General features: G+C 53.1%; 1 protein-coding gene across 4 annotated transcripts; it reads right to left on the bottom strand.

Annotated features, from left to right (window-relative positions):
* Nucleotides 1-3,269: 3,269 nt before the first annotated feature.
* Nucleotides 3,270-17,001, bottom strand: PALD1 (phosphatase domain containing paladin 1). Of its 4 annotated transcripts, XM_085229002.1 has the most exons (21): nucleotides 16,840-16,998; nucleotides 14,573-14,698; nucleotides 14,265-14,456; nucleotides 13,973-14,075; nucleotides 13,718-13,897; nucleotides 13,313-13,477; nucleotides 12,826-13,062; nucleotides 11,884-12,032; nucleotides 11,704-11,800; nucleotides 11,515-11,619; nucleotides 9,322-9,417; nucleotides 9,027-9,161; nucleotides 8,674-8,790; nucleotides 8,415-8,594; nucleotides 7,446-7,643; nucleotides 7,183-7,323; nucleotides 6,862-6,933; nucleotides 6,556-6,696; nucleotides 5,630-5,689; nucleotides 4,632-4,787; nucleotides 3,270-3,880 (listed from the first exon to the last, which is right to left on the bottom strand). In XM_085229002.1, the coding sequence occupies exons 3-21, from the start codon at nucleotides 14,447-14,449 to the stop codon at nucleotides 3,728-3,730; spliced, it is 2,670 nt and encodes an 889-aa protein (XP_085085128.1). In that variant the 5' UTR covers nucleotides 14,450-14,456; nucleotides 14,573-14,698; nucleotides 16,840-16,998; the 3' UTR covers nucleotides 3,270-3,727. The 4 variants fall into 4 exon arrangements, with proteins under 4 accessions (XP_085085128.1, XP_085085125.1, XP_085085127.1 ...); XM_085228999.1 differs by lacking the exon at nucleotides 14,573-14,698 and having other exon boundaries at nucleotides 16,840-17,001; XM_085229001.1 differs by lacking the exons at nucleotides 9,027-9,161; nucleotides 14,573-14,698 and having other exon boundaries at nucleotides 16,840-17,001.
* Between the last annotated feature and the right edge of the window lie 1,106 nt (nucleotides 17,002-18,107).

Consider the following 18,107-nt stretch of genomic DNA (forward strand, 5'->3'; position numbering starts at 1 on the left):
AAAGAAAAAAGGAGGAAAAAAAAGAGGATAAAAAAGAAAAAAGGAGGAGGACGAAAGAAAAAGTGAAAAAAGGAAAATAAAAGGAGGAGAAAAAAGGAAAAAAAGGAGGAAAAACGGAGGATAAAAAGAAAAAAAATGAGAATAAAAAAGAAAAAGGAGAAAAAGAAGAGAAAAGGAAAAATAAGGAAAAAATAAAAAATGAGAAAGGAAGAAAAAAAGAAAAAGGAAGTAAAAAAAAGAAAAAGGAGGGAAAAAAAGAAAAAAGAGACAAATAAGCAAAAAAAAAAAAGGAGAGGAAATAAAAGGAGACAAAAAAAATGGAGGGAAAATAGCAAGAAAAAGAAAAGAGGAAAAAAATATTAAAGAGCATTCAAAATGTACAAAATAAAAACCAAAGAAATAGCAGAAGGAAAAGAGCAGGGGGAAAAAAGCAAAAAAGAAAAGAGGTTAAAAAGAGCAAGAAATCAGCAAAACAAAAAGCAAAGGGAAGCAACAAAAAAATAATAAAGGAAAAACAAATTTTTAAAAAGTGAAATAAAAAGCAAAGATTTTGAAAAGAGAAAAAAAAAAGAAGAAAATTTACAAAGTTGTTGGTGTGCATTTCATGCACTGCATGACCTCATCCCTCAGGCATGCCGGCCCCGATTAGATTAAAACCCAAAATATTTACTGCCGCTGCACTGGGGGCAGAAGGCACGCATTGGGAGTGCAGCCCCAGCTTGTAGGGCTGTGTGTGGGGCCTATGGGGGAAAGCCCCATGGAGGTGTGGGGAGCTGCTGGGGAGGCCGCCATGCTTGGGCAAGAGCGTGGCACTGCAGGGCTCAGTGCTGGAGGCCGTGGGCTTGGCCTCCACGCCATGTTCCCATCGTGCCAAACAACAGGAGGCCGCCGTGGAGTGGGAGCAGTACAGAAAGAGGGATCTGTCTGTTCTTCAAGATGGAGATGCCATCCTTTGGGTCAGGCTGCCCAGAGCCCCGACCAACCCAACCATCAGCCCTTCCCGTACAATGGGAACGGACCGAGGGAGGCCTGTTCCTGCAGCGCTGGGCAGCTGCCAGAGCCTGCTGGGAAAGGAGAGGGGAAAAAGTTGCTCTCCTTCTAGGAACGGCCGTTCCAGCCAACAGAAACCCCCTGCCATCCCAAATGTCTGGGGGGATCCCGATGGCAACGTGGGGCAGTGGGTATGGGGAGTGACACGGTGAGCCATGGGCTCCCACAGGGGTGGGTTTGACCGCAAGCCACTCAGCAGGCAGATATCCCAAATAAATAGCAGAGAACTGAAGAGATCAGCGCAACGAACAAGGCCAGCTCTGCACAGCCTCCCTGTAGATGCACCTTCCCCTTATTCATTTTTAATCACATCCCACTTACTGCTGCGTGAAGCCTAAAGCCACACTGTGTCTCCTCCTCCCCATCCCCTGGGGCTTTGCTCATCCCCACACCGCTCATCACTACTGCCCAGCCACACATCCCACCCCGCTCCGTCTCTACACAAGGGAATCTCAAGGGAAGATCAATTTTTCATGTGTGCAGCCCTTCTCCTCATGATGTGCAAGGAAACATTGCTTTGAGCCCACACTCTGCACCGTATCCCCAACTTCTGTGATTGCTGCTGTTAATGGATGCAGTCTGGGGCTGCTGGGGGATGGCTTTATTTTTAGTTTTCCGAGCCCTGGCTCTGCAGAAGCATCTTAATTGCTATTCTTTAGCTGGAAAATGAAACACAGATGCGTTGCCTTACCGAGGTCCAGCAGCCTCCCGCATGGCGCAGAAGGGAAAACGAGGGAACCTGCAAAGGGCTGCGGGGTCAGGGCTGTTCACCAACATTAGCCCAGCAAAAACAATCCATGCATACTCTTAATAGATAGAGGGGGGCACTGCCCCATCGATTAATGGAGTGTCCAATGTGCAGGCAGCCCCCAACCTGCCCTCTGTGCTGTATCTACCTTCAAAGAGAAACTCCTTATATATATATACCTCATTATACCCACGTATATTCAATTATACTCTTATTCGTGGCCTTCAAAATGGGAATAAACAATAATAAGAAGAAATACTTAAGCATTGGCATGTTTCAGCACAGACGAGCACGCCAGCCCCTCGCACACCATCTCCAGCAGGCAGAGGGCTGGGGTGACGGCTGCTGTCCCTCCCCATGCTGCAGGGTCCCACATCCCATCCCTCCCACAAAGCCTGCATTTACTGACGCAAATAGCTTTTTTCCATCAGTGGAACGTGGGTGTTTTCCTAAAGGCGTTGAGTTTCCACGTCCCACCCGGGCATCCTCTGGAGATGCTGTGGGGCACACCTCAAAGCAGAATTTCCTTCCCACTTGCAAATATCACACTCCTTATCCCAATAACAGCGAGGGACTGTGCTGGGGGGCTGCTGGGTACAGGCATTCCTGATCCCTGCAGAGCTGGGATGCCTGAAGCCAAGGGCTCTGAATGCCTGCAGACTGCAGCCATGACGTTCCCACCCCAAAATAAATAGGGCACGGTCCCTTTTCACACCCAAATGCATTCATACCCACCGGCCCCTTTTCTTCCAGACAATCGCTTTTGGCCCGTGTTGGAAATCACTTGTCATGAAGGTGGGAAAGTGGAAAGAAGCCTTTGAGACTCCAGTACAGGTGATGCAAATCTCCAGCCTTCAATACTCAGATTAAAGGGCTGGAGGGCTGCAGCAATTAAAGACATGCTCATTAAGCCCCTGCTCAGCATTCCCCACCTTGTTAGGGAGGGTGTGGGTGGGGGCACAGCCCACCCCTGCCTCTCATTATGAGCAGAAAATACTCAGCAAAACAATGATGCAACCAAAAAGAAAATGCAAAACCAAAAGGCCCGCTTAAGCTGGAAAATCAAATGCTATCGAGGGAAGGTTGGGGGAAATCGGGGCACTCACAGCCACAGCAGGAAACAAGCCAAGGAGGTTTTTTTTTTTTTAAAAAAAAAACTTATTTAAAAATAGCATTTTTTTTTTCCAGCCTCCCCTTCCTGCTCTCCACTGTCTGCACCTCCTGCTGCTGGCAGTGGATGAAAGCAGGCAGCTCCAGCCATCCCCAAGAACTGGGGTGCAAGCAGGAGGGAGCCTTGTGTCCCTTCTTGATCATTTTGCACCCAATTAAAAAAGAATCTATTCATTATGCCTATTAATTATGTTTTCAGGTGCAATCCAGATGTATTTTCCAAAAGCCTCGTGCTGACAGGCAGAATTCCCACTGTCTTCCCTAGTGCTGCCATTAAATATGGACACTCCAAGACTTCAACCACCATTGGACGCTCCACTGTATTGCTTCCTCCAGTGCCATACAGAGCTAAAAAAAATTAGGAAGAATGAGCAAATATCACCAGCTACTGAGAACTCCCAGTGTGCAAGGAGGGGGAAGGCTGCAAGTCCCAAAGCAAGCTACAAAGCTTTGGGTCTGCATATACACATACGTGTTTGTATGCATACCTGTACAAACACTTGTAAAATAAGTGTATGTGTACATACTTACAAATATTGCTAAATGTCAGTATGCACACACATATATAGTCATTCATGCTCCCTCGCTCGCAAGGACCCGTCCAACAGCTTCTTGTTTAATTTACAACATCTTTATTGCATCTTGAAGAACCCCTGACCCTAATTCTCATGCTCAAAGGCTCTCCCCCTCCCTCCCTCTCCCCTCTTACTAGTTCTTTTTTTCCTCCCTTTTCATTTTTGGGGCACACAGTCTCTGTCCCTACACAAAGTTCCCACGGCTGGGCCAGCCGGCCCCGCTCTGTGCCCTCCAGCGCCCGCGCAGCCTCCGCAGTGGCTCCTCATCCTCCAGCTGCTCCAGCTCGGGGAAGCCCAGCCCATCCAGCACCTCGTACACACCAGCCACGGCCGCCACCTGGAAGCACAGCAGAGGGTGAGCTAGTTTTGTTGCTGATGAATGGCCGCACAGCATCTCCTTGCATGACCCAAGCCCACCGCGCCTGCATGGCACCGACCCCTCCCCGAGCCTTCCTCCGGCTGCTGCTGCTGGGTTTTATAAGCAGCTTTATGGTTTGTTAGCTTTGGCGCCCTTCCGGAAATAAAGTTACAATGTGGCCTTGTTGGGGTTTTATTTATTTATTTTTTTAAATAAACACTGAAAGCACAGCACTTGTGCTTGAGCCAAAGGGACCTTTGATGCTCAGTGGGGCACAGCATCTTCCCAAATGGGGCACCTGGGGAGGACGTCTCAGATTTGAAGTCTTCATGGAGAAGTCAAGAAGTTGGGGCAGGAACAGGGACAAGCTGGGCTTTCTAGCCTGACTACAAGAAGCTAGAAGCCAGGAATTTTTCCCCATCATAAATTGGTGGCATGGGGCGAGGGATGAGGTTCTGTCACCTTGCAGAGGTGCAGTATTTCCCTAACACTCTATGTGTCTCCATGCACATAGGTTAATTAATAGCTTATTCAAGATGCTGTGTTGAAATAGGAGCTTCCCCAGCGCTGGGAGCACAGCCCCAGACGTTGGGTCCTAACAGCAAGAGCAGCAGCAGGCTGGGTCCAACACACATTGCACGCCTACCTGCCAGTGATAGATAAGAACACAGACACCCTCCCTCCCCAAGCACTGCATCGCACCAGATTTTGGCCCAAACAGAAGTCGTACCTCACGCATCCAGAGGCTGAAGGGCCGTTGCCAGGAGTCCTTCTTCTCCAGGTGCAGGTAGGCATTGAAGAGGATCAGGTAGATATAGCGCTCCAGGTACTGCAGGCCCCGCAGCCGCAGCAGCCGCCGCTCCTGCTCATCCTTGCCCGACCGCCCCTGCGAGCACAAGGATGGACAAGAATCTACTTGGAAGCCCAAGCTCTTATAGTACTGTGGCTTGCAGCATATAAAAAGCTTCCCTTTGTGCCCTGCAGCCCTTTGAAATAGAGGAGGTGTTACTAAACACGTGCCTGTGCCCAGCATCCTGCCTCTCTCCACATGCAAGCCCTACAGGTTTTGGAAACAAGTGTTCCCATCCTTGAAAACCATGCTTTGTTATTTTTCCTTCCCCAACTGATTCAGAGCCCTACTCATAGCAATACCACATGATCAGTTCTGCACTGGGGAAGATGTCAGCCCCAGGTGTACGCATGGGTACTTGCGCAGAGCAGATCCTGACAAGAGTTAGGCTTCACGTTTGGTTAGAAAAGGTGGGAAGGAAACAACTGCATTAAAAACAACAACAATTGAGCAACATGGCCCCACAGAAATACTCCCTAAGCCAAGGAACCTAATGGATGTCATCATCTTCGTGTGGATCATATGAACATGCAAGTCTTGTTGGATCTCTCTGCTGGCACCAAAGGAAGCAGCTGACTATTGCTGTCAGCTTCTGCAGAAGCTCCCATTAAGGAAACCTCCCTGAACAACACATCCTCCAGAAGCGGAAGGAAGGCATCAATCTATCTCTTCCTCCCAGTTTAGGATGGGAAGGGGTAGGAAGGAATCTGAGCTGAGCACCAGAACACATTTTCCTCCCCTAGCCTGCTTGTCCTGACCCTACAAAGTGTCCCTTGCAAGTCTCCAAACACTGCTCCCACCAACCCAAGACTAAACAAAGAGCAGGATGCAACCAAAACCTGCCCACAGTGGGGCTATATACACCTGAAAGTGCACACCTTTCTTCCAGTTTGCACCTGCCAGTCAAAGCAGAGATGTCCCCATGGAGCCTGCCCATCCTGGGCTCAGATTTTGGGGAAAGAAAAAAAAAAAGAGCTGCATTAAAACATTTGCACACAACGCCTCCAAGGCGGTGATAAAAGGCTCTTTCTAGGGCAACGGGAACAGGGCAGCGGATGACTCCCTGCTTATCTTCCTTCCCCACTGGGCCATCAGGGCAGACTGGATACAGCTGGCTGGGAAACAGGATATGGCCAAGGAACACCCATGCACTGCTCCTCACTGCCAAGTGCCAGCAAGGGCCACGAGGAGGTCGCGGGAACGGGAGGGCAGCCCGCCTTCCAAAAAATAATAATGCTAATGAATGGGAGCAGCTCACACCGTCATCACAGCTCTGCAAAGGCAAGGCTGCCAAGAAGCGCATGGCTCAGCCAGCTGCGACGCCCGGGTGTTCCTCCTCAAGTCGGAGGAGCCAGAAGGGATAGAAGGGGAACAGGACAGAGCAGCCCTGCCCTCTGCTGGCTGCAGCAGGTGGGATGGGATGCAGGATTCAGCACAGCAAGGAATGCATGGGATGTTGGTTTGGACCACTACGACCCTCAAGCCCCCATTGCTTTGGGTAAAGGACCACAATGAGTAGTAAATCCATCGTCAACTTAGTCTTCTGCTTTTTGCTCCTCACCCCATAACCAGTGTGGTGAACAGAGCACGTGGGAGCTGTCAGGCTTTGCAGTATTTTCCTGTTTTGATGGGGGAAAGAAAAATAGCAGTGAAGGAACCCCAAAGCCACCACCCAGGGAACCCTGGTTTCTCTCTGGTGACATGCCACACAGCTTTGGTGTGAGGCCCCCCACACCAGCATGATGTGGCTGCCCTATTTGGGTCCTGGTGGTTCAGCTGTATGGCAGAAAAGGGCATTGCTCACCTGCCGGTAGGTGCAGATGATGATTTCTCGGAGGTGGTAATGCATGGGCGTCATGGTCTCGCTGACCGTGTCCAGAGCCATATCCACCTCCTTCTTCATCCGGTGACCGTCAGGCAGGAGTTGGACCACCTTCATCACTACCTGGAACACAGGTAGAACAGCGGGAGCTTCACTTGCTGCTCTCAACCCAACCACTACATGCCCACTCTCAACCCCCAGCCCAGGAAAGGACCATCCTCCCCCGAGCACATCTCACAGGACTTTGGAGACTCTACAGCATGGGGCTACGTTGGCTGCAGGACTCACCTCAAACTCCCCTTTAGTGTATTTGGCATCAGGCACACTCACAATCTCCTCCTCACTCATCTCAGGGATGCCCTGCGGGAAGCAGAGAGTGTTACACGCTTGGCACATCTGAAATTTTACCCCCATCTACTCTGCAAGAGAAGAACTACATCTCTCCCACAATTAACCCTTCATTCCTGCAGAGCCTCCCACCACTCCACAACTCCATGACAACTGGAGACGCATCTCCACTCCTTCTAGAGTTCCTTTGTGGCTACACAGAGGCAACAAAAAAATGAACAATCCCTACGGTGCCCACCAGCTGGAAGCACTGGTACCCACATTGAAGTGCCAGAGCGTCAGGACAGCAATGACCATGGCTGTAGTGGTCCTGCCCCGGCCACTGGCACAGTTGAACACAAAGGCTGTCTGTGAGTCCTCAGCCAGGGCACTCTTCATCGCCTCCAGCAGCCGGTCAAAGTCCTGTGAGAGCAACACCAAGGGTTTTAAGGAGGATGGTCTCACTCACCCCCTGCCCCCCCAACCCAAAAAAAAAAAAAAAAAAAAAGGGAAGGCAGCTTGAGAATTGGTGGCAGTGCTGCTACCTGCTCCTTGGGAGCACAGAAGTCAGGGATGGGGATGCGCCGGTAGGTCAGGCCCTGGCAGGTGCTTTTGTGCTGGTTGAAGATCTCCTGTGTGGTCAGACAGCTCTTGAACATCTTCATCTGTTTCTCTGCTTCCAGGTAGACCTCCAGCCACTTCTGTGACTTCAGCAGGTCACCCTTCAGCGTGGACTCAAGTTTCTGCAAAGGACAGAGGAAACCTCACCACCAGAACTATCAGACCTACTCCTCTTCCACGCATTTCCTTCCCACCCCCCCTTTCTTCTTCTTCCCCCGGTATTTTTATGTTTTAAGATACAGCCTGACACAGACCCAGACTCCAGGTCCTGGCCACCACTTCTCTCCAGGGACCTTCAGCACTGCCATGCCCAAGACCCCAGAAACCTTCTCCATGCAACTAAGATGCTGCTGGCAGCAAAATCCCCTTCACCATCAAAACAAACAAACAAAACAAAACAAAAAAAAAACCACCACCACCACATAAGTAGCTGTAATGGGTGAGGGGCCAAGACTCATTTCCCAGGGACATCTCTCTCATGAGGGCTCAGCAGAGTGGGAGATGCCTTTTCCTCATAAGGGACATGATCTGCACCTCTGTCCTACATCTAGTTATCTGCAGAAAGCTCACAGAAATGTAATGCAAGGTCAAATTTAGCTGAAATGGGCCATAGGGTAAAATTTTGGAGCAAAGAGACGTGACGGAGGAAAGGAGGAGGCCTGAAGCACCAGCCATGAACACACTGGGGAGCAGATTTCACACAAGCCCAGTGTGAAACCTTTGTGCATCCTTCCCTTGGCACCATTTGGGGCAAAGCCCCTGTGTTTCTGGTGATACCCAGCAAAGATGCTCATATACAAAGAGGAGATGCCTTCAACAGGCATTGCACCCAGAATGCATTACCCCAAGACAGGACCGGGCACACCAAGGTGCACCCCAAAGCCCAGGCTCACCTCCAGCTGCTCAGGCGTGGATACCGGCACAGGGATGAGCTGGTCGAGTTTTCCTGGCTCCCTGAGTGTGTAGATTTGCTCATTCCCCTCCAGCACCACCTCTTCCCGCAGGCTGACCCACAAAATGTGCGAGTGCTTTCTCTTTGCATCTGTCAGGTACCGCAGGACACTGCCAAGGGCCTGGAGGGAGGGGTAGCCAAGGTGAGGGGATGGCACCCAAAGGGGTGGCCCTGCCTGCCACAGGGCACCCGCCTCTCACCTTGGAGCTGGGCTGTGCTGTCCCATAGATGGGCATCTTAGGCACCCGTCGGAAATTGGCTACGCTCATCTCCTTCACAGTGCTCAGCACATCTGGGCAGAAGCGCTCGTCCACCACCTGTGGCAGAACAGAAAGGGCTGGGCACACTGGTGTGCACAAGACATCACTAGGAACACACCCATCCTTGCTGAGGATGTGGACCCAGAGGCCTAAGACTCAACACCTGCCTTACCACGGAGAACGCCTTGCTTCTCCCACCCCACCAAACCTCCTTGAAGTTGAGCATCCCAGTTGGGCAGAGCCACGCCCAGCAGACAACCAGTCCTGTCCCTACACCCAGGCAAGGCACTCACCAACACTCGCGTCCCTTTGGTGATGAGGTCCCCGGAGATGGTGAGCTCAGAGGAGTTCATGCTCGCCTGCAGCCGGTAGAGCTCAGGGTGCTGGCACATCCACCTGCTGAAGCTGAGGGCAAAGCCCAGGGGGTACTGCCGGCGGAGGGCCGGGGAGGGGGCACGCCATCAGCCTGGGCTCACCCCCCCCACCACGTGCTTCCAAAAACATCAATGGTGATGCCATCCTCCTCCCATTGTAGCTTGAGACATAGCCCTGCCCTCCCACCACCCAGCCAGGAGACATGGCCTTTACCTGCTCGTGAAGGTAGTAGTTGAAGGCAATCAGGTAGAAATAGCGTTCAAGGCTCTGCAGAGTCCTCTGGTGGAAATATTCTTTGGTGCTGTTCCCCTAAAAGCAAACACCACATCGGGCATTCATCACGTCCATAGAGGATCACAGGGCAGGAGCAGCTCCTGCTGGTGATCAGGGACACTGGGCAGGAGAGCCTACTGAGGAGGAGATAAGCAAGCAGCAAACTGGCTTGAGGCAGTATTTAAGTACTGTTTTGGGAGAAAGGAGGCAGAAATGCCACTTAAGTCCCTAAGAAGGTTTTTAGCATTTTCACACCAGCTTCACCGAGCTGCTTCCAAATGAGGATGCCAGTGAAAAAAAAACTACAGAACTGTATCTGGAATAGTATTTGGTGCCTTTTTTTTTTTTAATTTATATTTCTAAGTGAAACATTTCAATTATTTTCCATATTAAGCGATGCTTAGAGCTATAAATTTGCATTTCAGATCAAACAAAGCTTTCCCTTTCACCCAAGGATGTGCTGGGAGCAGGTCCAACACAATACAGGCTGCCTGCCTGTGCAGGAGATACAATGTCCAGATGCTACTGGGAGAGCAAGACCCAAACAGAGGGGTTTGATTAACACAAGATGCCAACACTGTCTTGGACACCACTATGGCCTCCAGCTATGATGCTCCAGCCATCAGGCTTCCCTAAGAGCCACGGAGTTTCCCCAGAAACCAGTGGGCTTTCCCCTGGGGATGCAAGCTCAAAACCTCAGGATGAGCTGAAGAGCATCCAGTTCAACACGAGGTTCTCACAAAGCCTCTTTGGAGACTGTGGTCCATGAGATAGACCCCAAGGGGACACACATAACCTGCCCCTACTCCCTACAAGCAAAAACCCCATGATGGACATGATAGAAACCCCATTAAGACATGCATTGCACAAGATCCTTTCCTGCATCGCAGGCAGACTTGGCAAGCAGGCTTTGCGCACTGCCGATGTGATGGCATTGAGTCATGAATATCCACAAGACAAATCCAGCCTGTTGTCATTTATCAAGAGGCAGAGCAGTACATTGGCTCTCAAAACTCACAACAGAGCCCAGGAGCATGGAGTCACACCAGGGTCAGGCCAGGAAGAGCCAGGCACTGCAGGGATGGGACTGAATATCCCACCCAAGACTCTGTGACACATCACTGTGCCATCACTCCAGGAGCTCAAACTCCTTCCCCCCTCCCCAACTCCTCTGTGCCCACAGAGTCCTTTCCTCTCCTTCTCTTCCCCCACCCACATCACCCAGCACATTTTCCTGGCCCCTTGCCATTGTTTAAACGTGCTCTTGCTACGTGCAGACTTCAAATAAACACTCCTCTGGCCTAATTTACAGCAGTCCCCAGCCATTTGTTTTCCACTGTCGAGGACGACACAGAGCAGCCCTCCCCAGTGTGAATGGAAGGTCAGCCAGATCACTCTTTGCCCCCAAAGTGCCCAAGAAGGGCACCCATGGGTGCCCCTACATCTCTGTCCACACTTGGCCCCTTAGCCAAGAGAGTCCCCCTGCTGTACACAACAGCATGTGCTACCATATGAAGCAGCACCAAGCAGACGCAAATCTGCCCTAGGAAATAAACAGGGAAGGATGGAATTTGGGGTTCCTCACTCTAGTGGCATGTTCACACCCCAATGGAAAAATTCATCCCCAGAAAGGCTGGAAGGGGAGTTAAAGTGGAGGGCATCTGGGATCCGAGTCTTCTCAGTCAGCCAAAAGATGCCGACTGGGAAAGCCAGAGGAGATGCTGGATCCCAGCCCACTCATTCTGCAGTTTTAAGGATAGCAAAAAATAAAGACACAGGGTATTACCTTCCTCAAAGGCATCTGTCAGAATCAGAGACAATACTCAACATAAAAAGTCAGGTTTTCCTGAAGTCCCAGCCTGCTCAATTTCATAGCTCTTAAGCAGGAAAAACCTTCACAACCTTCCAGGTTCACACACCCCTGGGAAGCTTCCAGAGCACAGGAAGTTTTGGATTTTTATAATTTACATTCTTCCGATCTGCTCATGAAAACATTTCTATAAATTACCATGCACAGAGCGGGGTTATAAAGGCAGCTGAGCAATCCTCTAATTAATGGCTCACTAAAGGGGGCCCTGACTGATGCTCCATGGCTCAGTTTTGGAGAGGAGGATGTCACCCTAGCAGCAGTACCTGGATCTGGTAGTCTTCTCCAATCCCTTCCAGCTTCTTCTTGGACTCATAGATAGCTTCCTTCATGTCGTGCATCTCTGAACAGGAGGCAATCACGCTGTCCACCTTGAGCGGGGAGAGCCAGTGAGCAGAGGAAGCCCACCTTGCCCACCCTGAGGTCAGCATGGGTTTGGCAGACCCCCCACTTACCTCCTCCACCATCTGTTGCCCTTTGGGTACCATCTCAATGAAGCTCTGGATGACCCGAAACCTGGCCCTTGGAGGCGTTTTGGCTGGATGCGGGGGGCTGCCCATGGAGAAAGGAGAAAGAGGCCATTAAACCAATGAGCACCGTGGCCATCCTGGCCACTCTGGCACTGTCTCACTTACTCAGGCTTTGGTGCTGCTCCCCGATGGTGGTAGAGGATGAGGGTGCCCAAGGCCATGCCCAGGTTGGTCCTGCCCACACCAGTCTGGCAGCTGAAGAGCAGTGCTGGCGGGGGGCAGCTGGGATCCCGCAGCAGCAGGCCAGGGCTCTCCTAGGAAGAGAGACAGGGATGGATGGTGCCCAGAGGCAGCAAGGAGAGCACAGGCATGGACATCTCCTCACGGTGACCAGGCTGATGGACAGCCCCATCAGCGATGATCCTTTCTTCCATGATCAAGGATGGGATCGCCATTAGTCCCACAACCCATCCCCAGTCTTCCACACCAGGCCTGCCACCAAAAGTATTTGCACCAAATCCAGGCCATTTTTCCCCAAACAGGAGCTGCATGTACAGGAATGCCAGGAGGCATGAGAAATGGTCACCTCCAGCAAGGACAAGCAGGAACAGGGCACAATCACATGCACAGGCTCCCTATTACATGAAGCCAAAAGGGGAAGAAGGTAGACTCAGGGACTCCTCCAGCTGGTGCTTCCCCAGACAGGCTACTTGGCACAGAAAGAACTTCTGTTTTATTTTAGAAGAGGGAAGACTATGGTGACACCAAGCCTGCACATTGGTTTGGTGACTGTCATATATGAAAGGCTTGCAAAATAAAATCCACCCAAAATTAATCAGCCTAAACAAGCAGCTACCAAGGCCACGGTGGATGAGGCTGTGAGCAACCTGGTCTAGTGGGAGGGTCCTATCTATAGCAGGGGGGTTGGAATTTAGAGGTCCCCTCCAACCTAAACCATTCTATGATTCCAGGAGCATCTCCAGCACTCTGCCAGGGGTGGAGATGGCTCCTTTATTCAAGTGCAGGAGTAACAGACCTTCCCACCAGTCCCAGAAAACTGGGGAAGCAAATCTCACCCCAAAATCCCCATTGTTTTGCTTGGCTCACCCTAAGAAAACAGATGAAAGCATCAAACTGCTCCTCCAGAGGGGCCCCATCCACGGGCAGGGGCAGGCGGTGGTAGCGGTAGGTGGGCAGGAGGAAGATGGGCCGGCGATACACCTCCTCTGTCACATGGATGTCCTCCTCACTCTGCACCCGCACGGTGTGCGGCTCGTCCCGAAAGCGCTCGATGTCATTGTAGACATAGTAGACTCCCTCGCTCAGCTGTGCAAAGTCATGGATCTAGTGGAGATGGAGATTGCCATCAACACCTGTGGGCCTGGTGGATGCATGTGGAGGCCCCACGCAGCATCTGTCTGCTTCAAACCCCTCCACGAGACCACAAGAGTCCAAAGGCGGGGAATTGGCACAATCCCCGTCTCAGTGCTTCTGATTTTTTGCTTTCTTGGACACCCAAGGATGCAGAGCTGCACACTAGAAGATGGAGAACCCTATCAAGGCCCCAGCATCTCCCCCAACCCATGGGGATCACCTCTTTGCGGATGGTGAGCTCCAGGTCTTCCACACGCAGCCTCCTCTGCAAACTGTGGAGGTTCTCATGGAGGTTCTCCTTGCCCCGTGGTGTGTAGGGCACAAAGTCGCTCTCCACCCGCAAGAACAGCACGGGTTCCTCACGAACACAGAAGAAAACACACTCCTGGAAAGACGGCCACAGATGAGGGCTATGAGGGATGACAACACATGCAGTAGGAGAAAAGGCTTCCCAGAACTCTGCCAACCTCCTTCACAGACCAGCCAGTGGCTCTGGAGATGGAGCATTTTGGCCACTCTCCCCACTGATATCCCCTCAGCTTCCACAACAATCTACAGATCCCCTCCCACAAGCAAGAGCAGAAGCAATCAGCTTTAAGGCCACACTTGCTCCCGCTGCACCAACCTTGTGGCCTTCTCTCTGCAGCTTCTGCAGCACAAGCTTGAAACCATTGAGGCTGGGCTGACCCATACCAAACACTGCGTAGCCTCCTTTGGCTTGACGGAAATTCGGAGCACCACTGGTGCTCATAGTGTTCAAGACATCCAACTTGCTGTATACATCTCTGACCATGAAATATTTTCCCTGCAGGATAAGAAAGAAGATGGAACAGGATCCGAGCATGGGAAGCGTGCGGGAGCAACAAGCAGCAATGCCAACCTGCACCAGGTAGTGTTCCAGCGTGGCCTCAGAGATGCGTCCCACTGTGTAGTTGGCCTTCAGCAGGTCATCATGGATCTGGAACTCCTCCCTGCAGTTATACCTGGTGGGACCACACACAGAAGGAGGTAAGGTTACCCAAAAATAAATAAGTAGGGATTTCTTTTTTCCAAAAGCATGGAGAGAGAGGAGCATGTAACAAAGGATAGAGAGGGTTTGAAATGAACCAAGAAAGGATAGTGTCCAATCTGGAGACAGCATGAAGGGCTTGCAGGTGGCTGCTGGGACTCACGTGATGACCACTGGTGCCACTTTGTTGGTGATGATGGACTTGGCCTTGCTATTGTGCAGCCCGAGGGTCTGGAAGGAGTGGATGCTCAGGGAGCGCTGGTCCTCCATGGTGCCAATGCCGTGCACGCTCTCAAAGGCAGAGGCTGAGACCGTCTGCTGAGCCGTGCTGGCGGTCGTGCCCATCATCCACAGGCTGCAAAGGGACAGAAAAACAGGGTTGGGGGGAGGGAGGGAGAAGGGTAAAGGGAGAGGAATTTTTTCAGCTGCCCCGCATGGTAAGGGGAGGCCCATTTCCGAAGAAACACGAACCCTGCCCTTCCCGTGCTCTCCAATTTCCTTCCCGCTCTCCTTACGGGCTTTCTCCCCCCTTGTCCTCCAGGGAGGGTCCTGCCCCACGATGGCTGAATTCCCAGCACAGCTTCTCTGCCATTAGGGCTGGGAAGGGGAGAAAAGGAGAAACCTTGGAGCCAGCCCCCAAAAAGTGATGAGTCAGCAGATGGCACTGCAGAGTGACCTGCGGCTTCCCGTCCGGCAGGACAGCCATTAGCCTCCTGTGCCCCAGCGCGCTCCGCGAGCATGGAAAATGCTTGAAGAGCAGCGAAATACAGCTAAGTTCCCAGCTCTCCGTGATTTCCTCCCAGGCTCATTCCCAGCACGCTGCATTTGTTGTTGCACGCCAGGATTGCAGCCGGCTTTCCTGTGCACGCATAGAGACACATAGAGGCACATACATGTACATGCCATGCTTGTGTGTGAACATGCTAGTGCTTGCAGACATGTGCCTGCATGCATACGGAGGACTCCAAAGGGGAGCAGGGGACAGCCAGGAGCATCCCGCCACGCTCAGCCGCCCCAGGACAATGCTGTGCCTGTTCTTCCTGTTAAGCCCAGGAGGAAAAAGGCGCTTTTCTTGCTTCTGTAGCAAATGCACAGTGCTGGGGCTCGGCTGCATGGACACAGCATGTGCTGGGAGCAGTGTGCTGATGTGTAACCGGCACCCCAACCCACAGATGCTTCTGCAGTCTGCTCTGCTGCCTTGCAAACAGGCTTTGTCACCAAGACCGGATTTTTGGCCGCCTTGTAAAAAGCCACTTCTTTCCTCTAAACCAAAATAAATAAATCCCATTGCTTGTTTGCTGCTTGCAAACCATACAGCCCTTCTCCACCAAATCGGTGGAAAAGAGCAGTGCTTCCACTCACCCGTTGGCACTCCTGACCTCGCCCCACTGTTTCCCACCGTGTCAGCCCCTACATACAGGTCCAACCCCCACGGTGCAGGGAGCTGGCAGGGGCCCAAGGCCAGCACTAACAATAGCCTAAATATAGCGGGTGGGCCCAGCTGCAGGATGCATCTGCCACGGTGGGAGGAAGCGTGCACTTGCCCTGGCTGCCTCATTGTCAGCGGGAGGAGCGGGGACAAACAAACCACTGCTGCACCCCCAGCGTTGCACTTCAGTTATGTATTTTAAAATATATAGACATTTTTTTAATGTTTTGAGGAGAGAAGCACCTCACTGATCCTGGGCGTCCCACCCAGGTTTTGCGCTGTCTATAGGGGAACTAGTGCCATGGCCGCTTGTCCTCAGCTCCGTTAACACAACACGGCCTCTCCCTGGGAGAAACCCCCAAATTACACCCTTCCCTGCAAGCTGCTCGTTTACAGCTTCCTAAATTAGGACGGCTATGCCATTACCGAGGGCACCGCGCTGCTGGGGGAAAGCTTTGTGCCAAGCGGGCCATGCCCCTGAGCTGCCCTAAAAGCGGGGATTTAACCCCAAAATGGGAAACGTGCGGTGCTACTCGGAGGGTCGTGGGGGTGGGCAGGAAGCACCGCCGGATGGAGCGGGGAGCACGCGGCACCACCGGAGGGAGGAAGTGATGGAGCGTGGTGCTGCCCCTGCTCTCTCACCCCTTTCCCCAAAAGCAAAAATATGCTATGGAAAAAAACAAACAAACAAACAAACAAAAAAAACCACCAACAACGAAGGGATGGGACAGCACATCCTCTCCGATGCAGGAGGGAGCCAGCTGGGTTTGGAGAGGTCAGGAAGAAAGCACCGGGAAGCACACTGAGTGGCTTAAAATACGTATTTAAAAGTTGGAAAAGGGGATGGAACCAAGGCCAGGCTCCTTTCGGGTTGCAAACTGGAGCTGAGCCCGTTGACCGTAAGGGTTCCTTCCTACGGGGTCCTCCCGCAGCAGGCTGCGCCGGAAGGAAGCGACTCGCTCCACCGCAAAGAAAGCTCAAAGAAAAGGTGAGAAATACCACCGCGGGGCGTCGGAAACGCAGCGCTCACCCGGAGCTGCTCGGCTCCCAAACCCACCGAAACTAGCCAAGCCTACAGCGCTTCGCAGCGGTTCCTAGAAAGCCCGGAGCGGCACCCTGCGGGATAACGACGGGAGAGCAGCCCCACAGCGCTGCGGGACGTGGCCAGGACTCCCGCCCCGTCGCTGTGCCCCACGCGAGGCGAGGGCTGCACGGAGCTCCCGGCCCGCCGTTCCCCCGGGGGAGCGACCGAGGGGTGCAGACCCGAGCATCTCCGCAGCCCCCCCGCCCCGCCCTCCCGACGCGGTACCTGGCGGCTCCGTGCGGCTCAGAGCTGCCGGGGGCGGCTCCGGGCCGGCCCCATCGGGGCTGCGGGGCCCGGGCTGGCGGAGCAGCCCCGCGGCCGCCCACCACCTGCGTCCGCGCGTCCCTCCGGCCGTCGGTCCGGGTGCGGGGCGGGGCGGCGGGACGGGTTTAAGCGGCTCCGCTACGGTCCGGCTCCGCCCGCTGCCGTCCGGCTCCGCCCGCGTCCCGCCGTGGCACCACCCCGTTCCCGGGGGCTGAGCCTGGGGCTGAGGGGGGGTTCGGCACGCCGCGGCCCCCAGGACCCCAGGGAGCGTTGCAGCCCGCAGCCCTTGGGGTCTGCACCTTTCCACTTTGGGACCCCACAGCTTACTACCGGGTATCCCCGGCACTTTGCAGCCCCCAGATCCAATCAGTTTCCCCTCGAGGTATCCCCAAGAGTGTAGCAGCACCCAGGCCCATTTGGGACCGTTAGTATATAGCAGTCCCCTGGTCACGGTTCCCATCCCTTGGGGACGCCCTGGTACATTGCCCCCAAACACCCTACAGCCCCCAGCACATTCATTGGATTGAATTAGAGAGTCATAAAGGTCAGAAAAGACCTCTAAGATCACTCGGTCTTACTGAGCCACGTCCCCATTCCCTCTCCCCAGGCACCCACCATCTCCTGCACCCATCCCACTCCGGCATCAGGGAGCCACCCAGCTGGCACGTGTCCTCCCGAATGCCCCAGAGCTGAGCTGCACACGCGTTTGTCCTTCCTCTGTAACCAGACAATCCACCTGAAGCACATCAGCCCCACAGGGAAGACTCAGGAGCCTTCCCCATTGGAGACCCGAAATGCCCCGGCCCTGCAGCAGGCACTGACAGCACAGTGCATAAATATTTACAGAAGCCCAGCAGGCCAAGGGAAAAGGGAGAAGGAGCTGTCGGTGTCACCAGGAAGGAGGGAAAGGAATGTAAACGCAGCCTGGAGGCAGCCCGAAAATGGTAAAGGCTGGGGAGCAGGGTGTGCCAGCAGCCCCAACACTATGGAGCACTGAAGGCTTCCCCCCGCCTGTGGGAGCCTGAGCTTTGCAGGCCCCAGCAACTTAGGTTTGCAGTCTGGCCTCTGCTCTGCAGCGGACTTCAGGCATCAGTTGGAAACGTGAACCCACAGTGATGCCATGCCCTGATGCTAAACGCATCTTCACGCTGAGCCTGGGGCAAAAATGCATGTCACACCAGTTTGTGGAATGGCTGGGAATTTGCAGTTTCCTCAACAGTCGCACTGCT

Source organism: Meleagris gallopavo, chromosome 8 (assembly GCF_905368555.1).
Source record: "Meleagris gallopavo chromosome 8, MGAL_WU_HG_1.1, whole genome shotgun sequence".
In the NCBI taxonomy this organism is placed as follows: Eukaryota; Metazoa; Chordata; class Aves; order Galliformes; family Phasianidae; genus Meleagris; species Meleagris gallopavo.

Coding starts and splice junctions, on each gene's coding strand:
- PALD1 (XM_085228999.1), bottom strand. CDS start 14,449: ATGATGGGCACGACCGCCAGCACGGCTCAGCAGACGGTCTCAGCCTCT. Junction 14,076..14,264: donor GTGGCACCAGTGGTCATCAC/GTGAGTCCCAGC, acceptor TGGTCCCACCAG/GTATAACTGCAGGGAGGAGT. Junction 3,881..4,631: donor TCAGCCTCTGGATGCGTGAG/GTACGACTTCTG, acceptor CTGTGCTTCCAG/GTGGCGGCCGTGGCTGGTGT.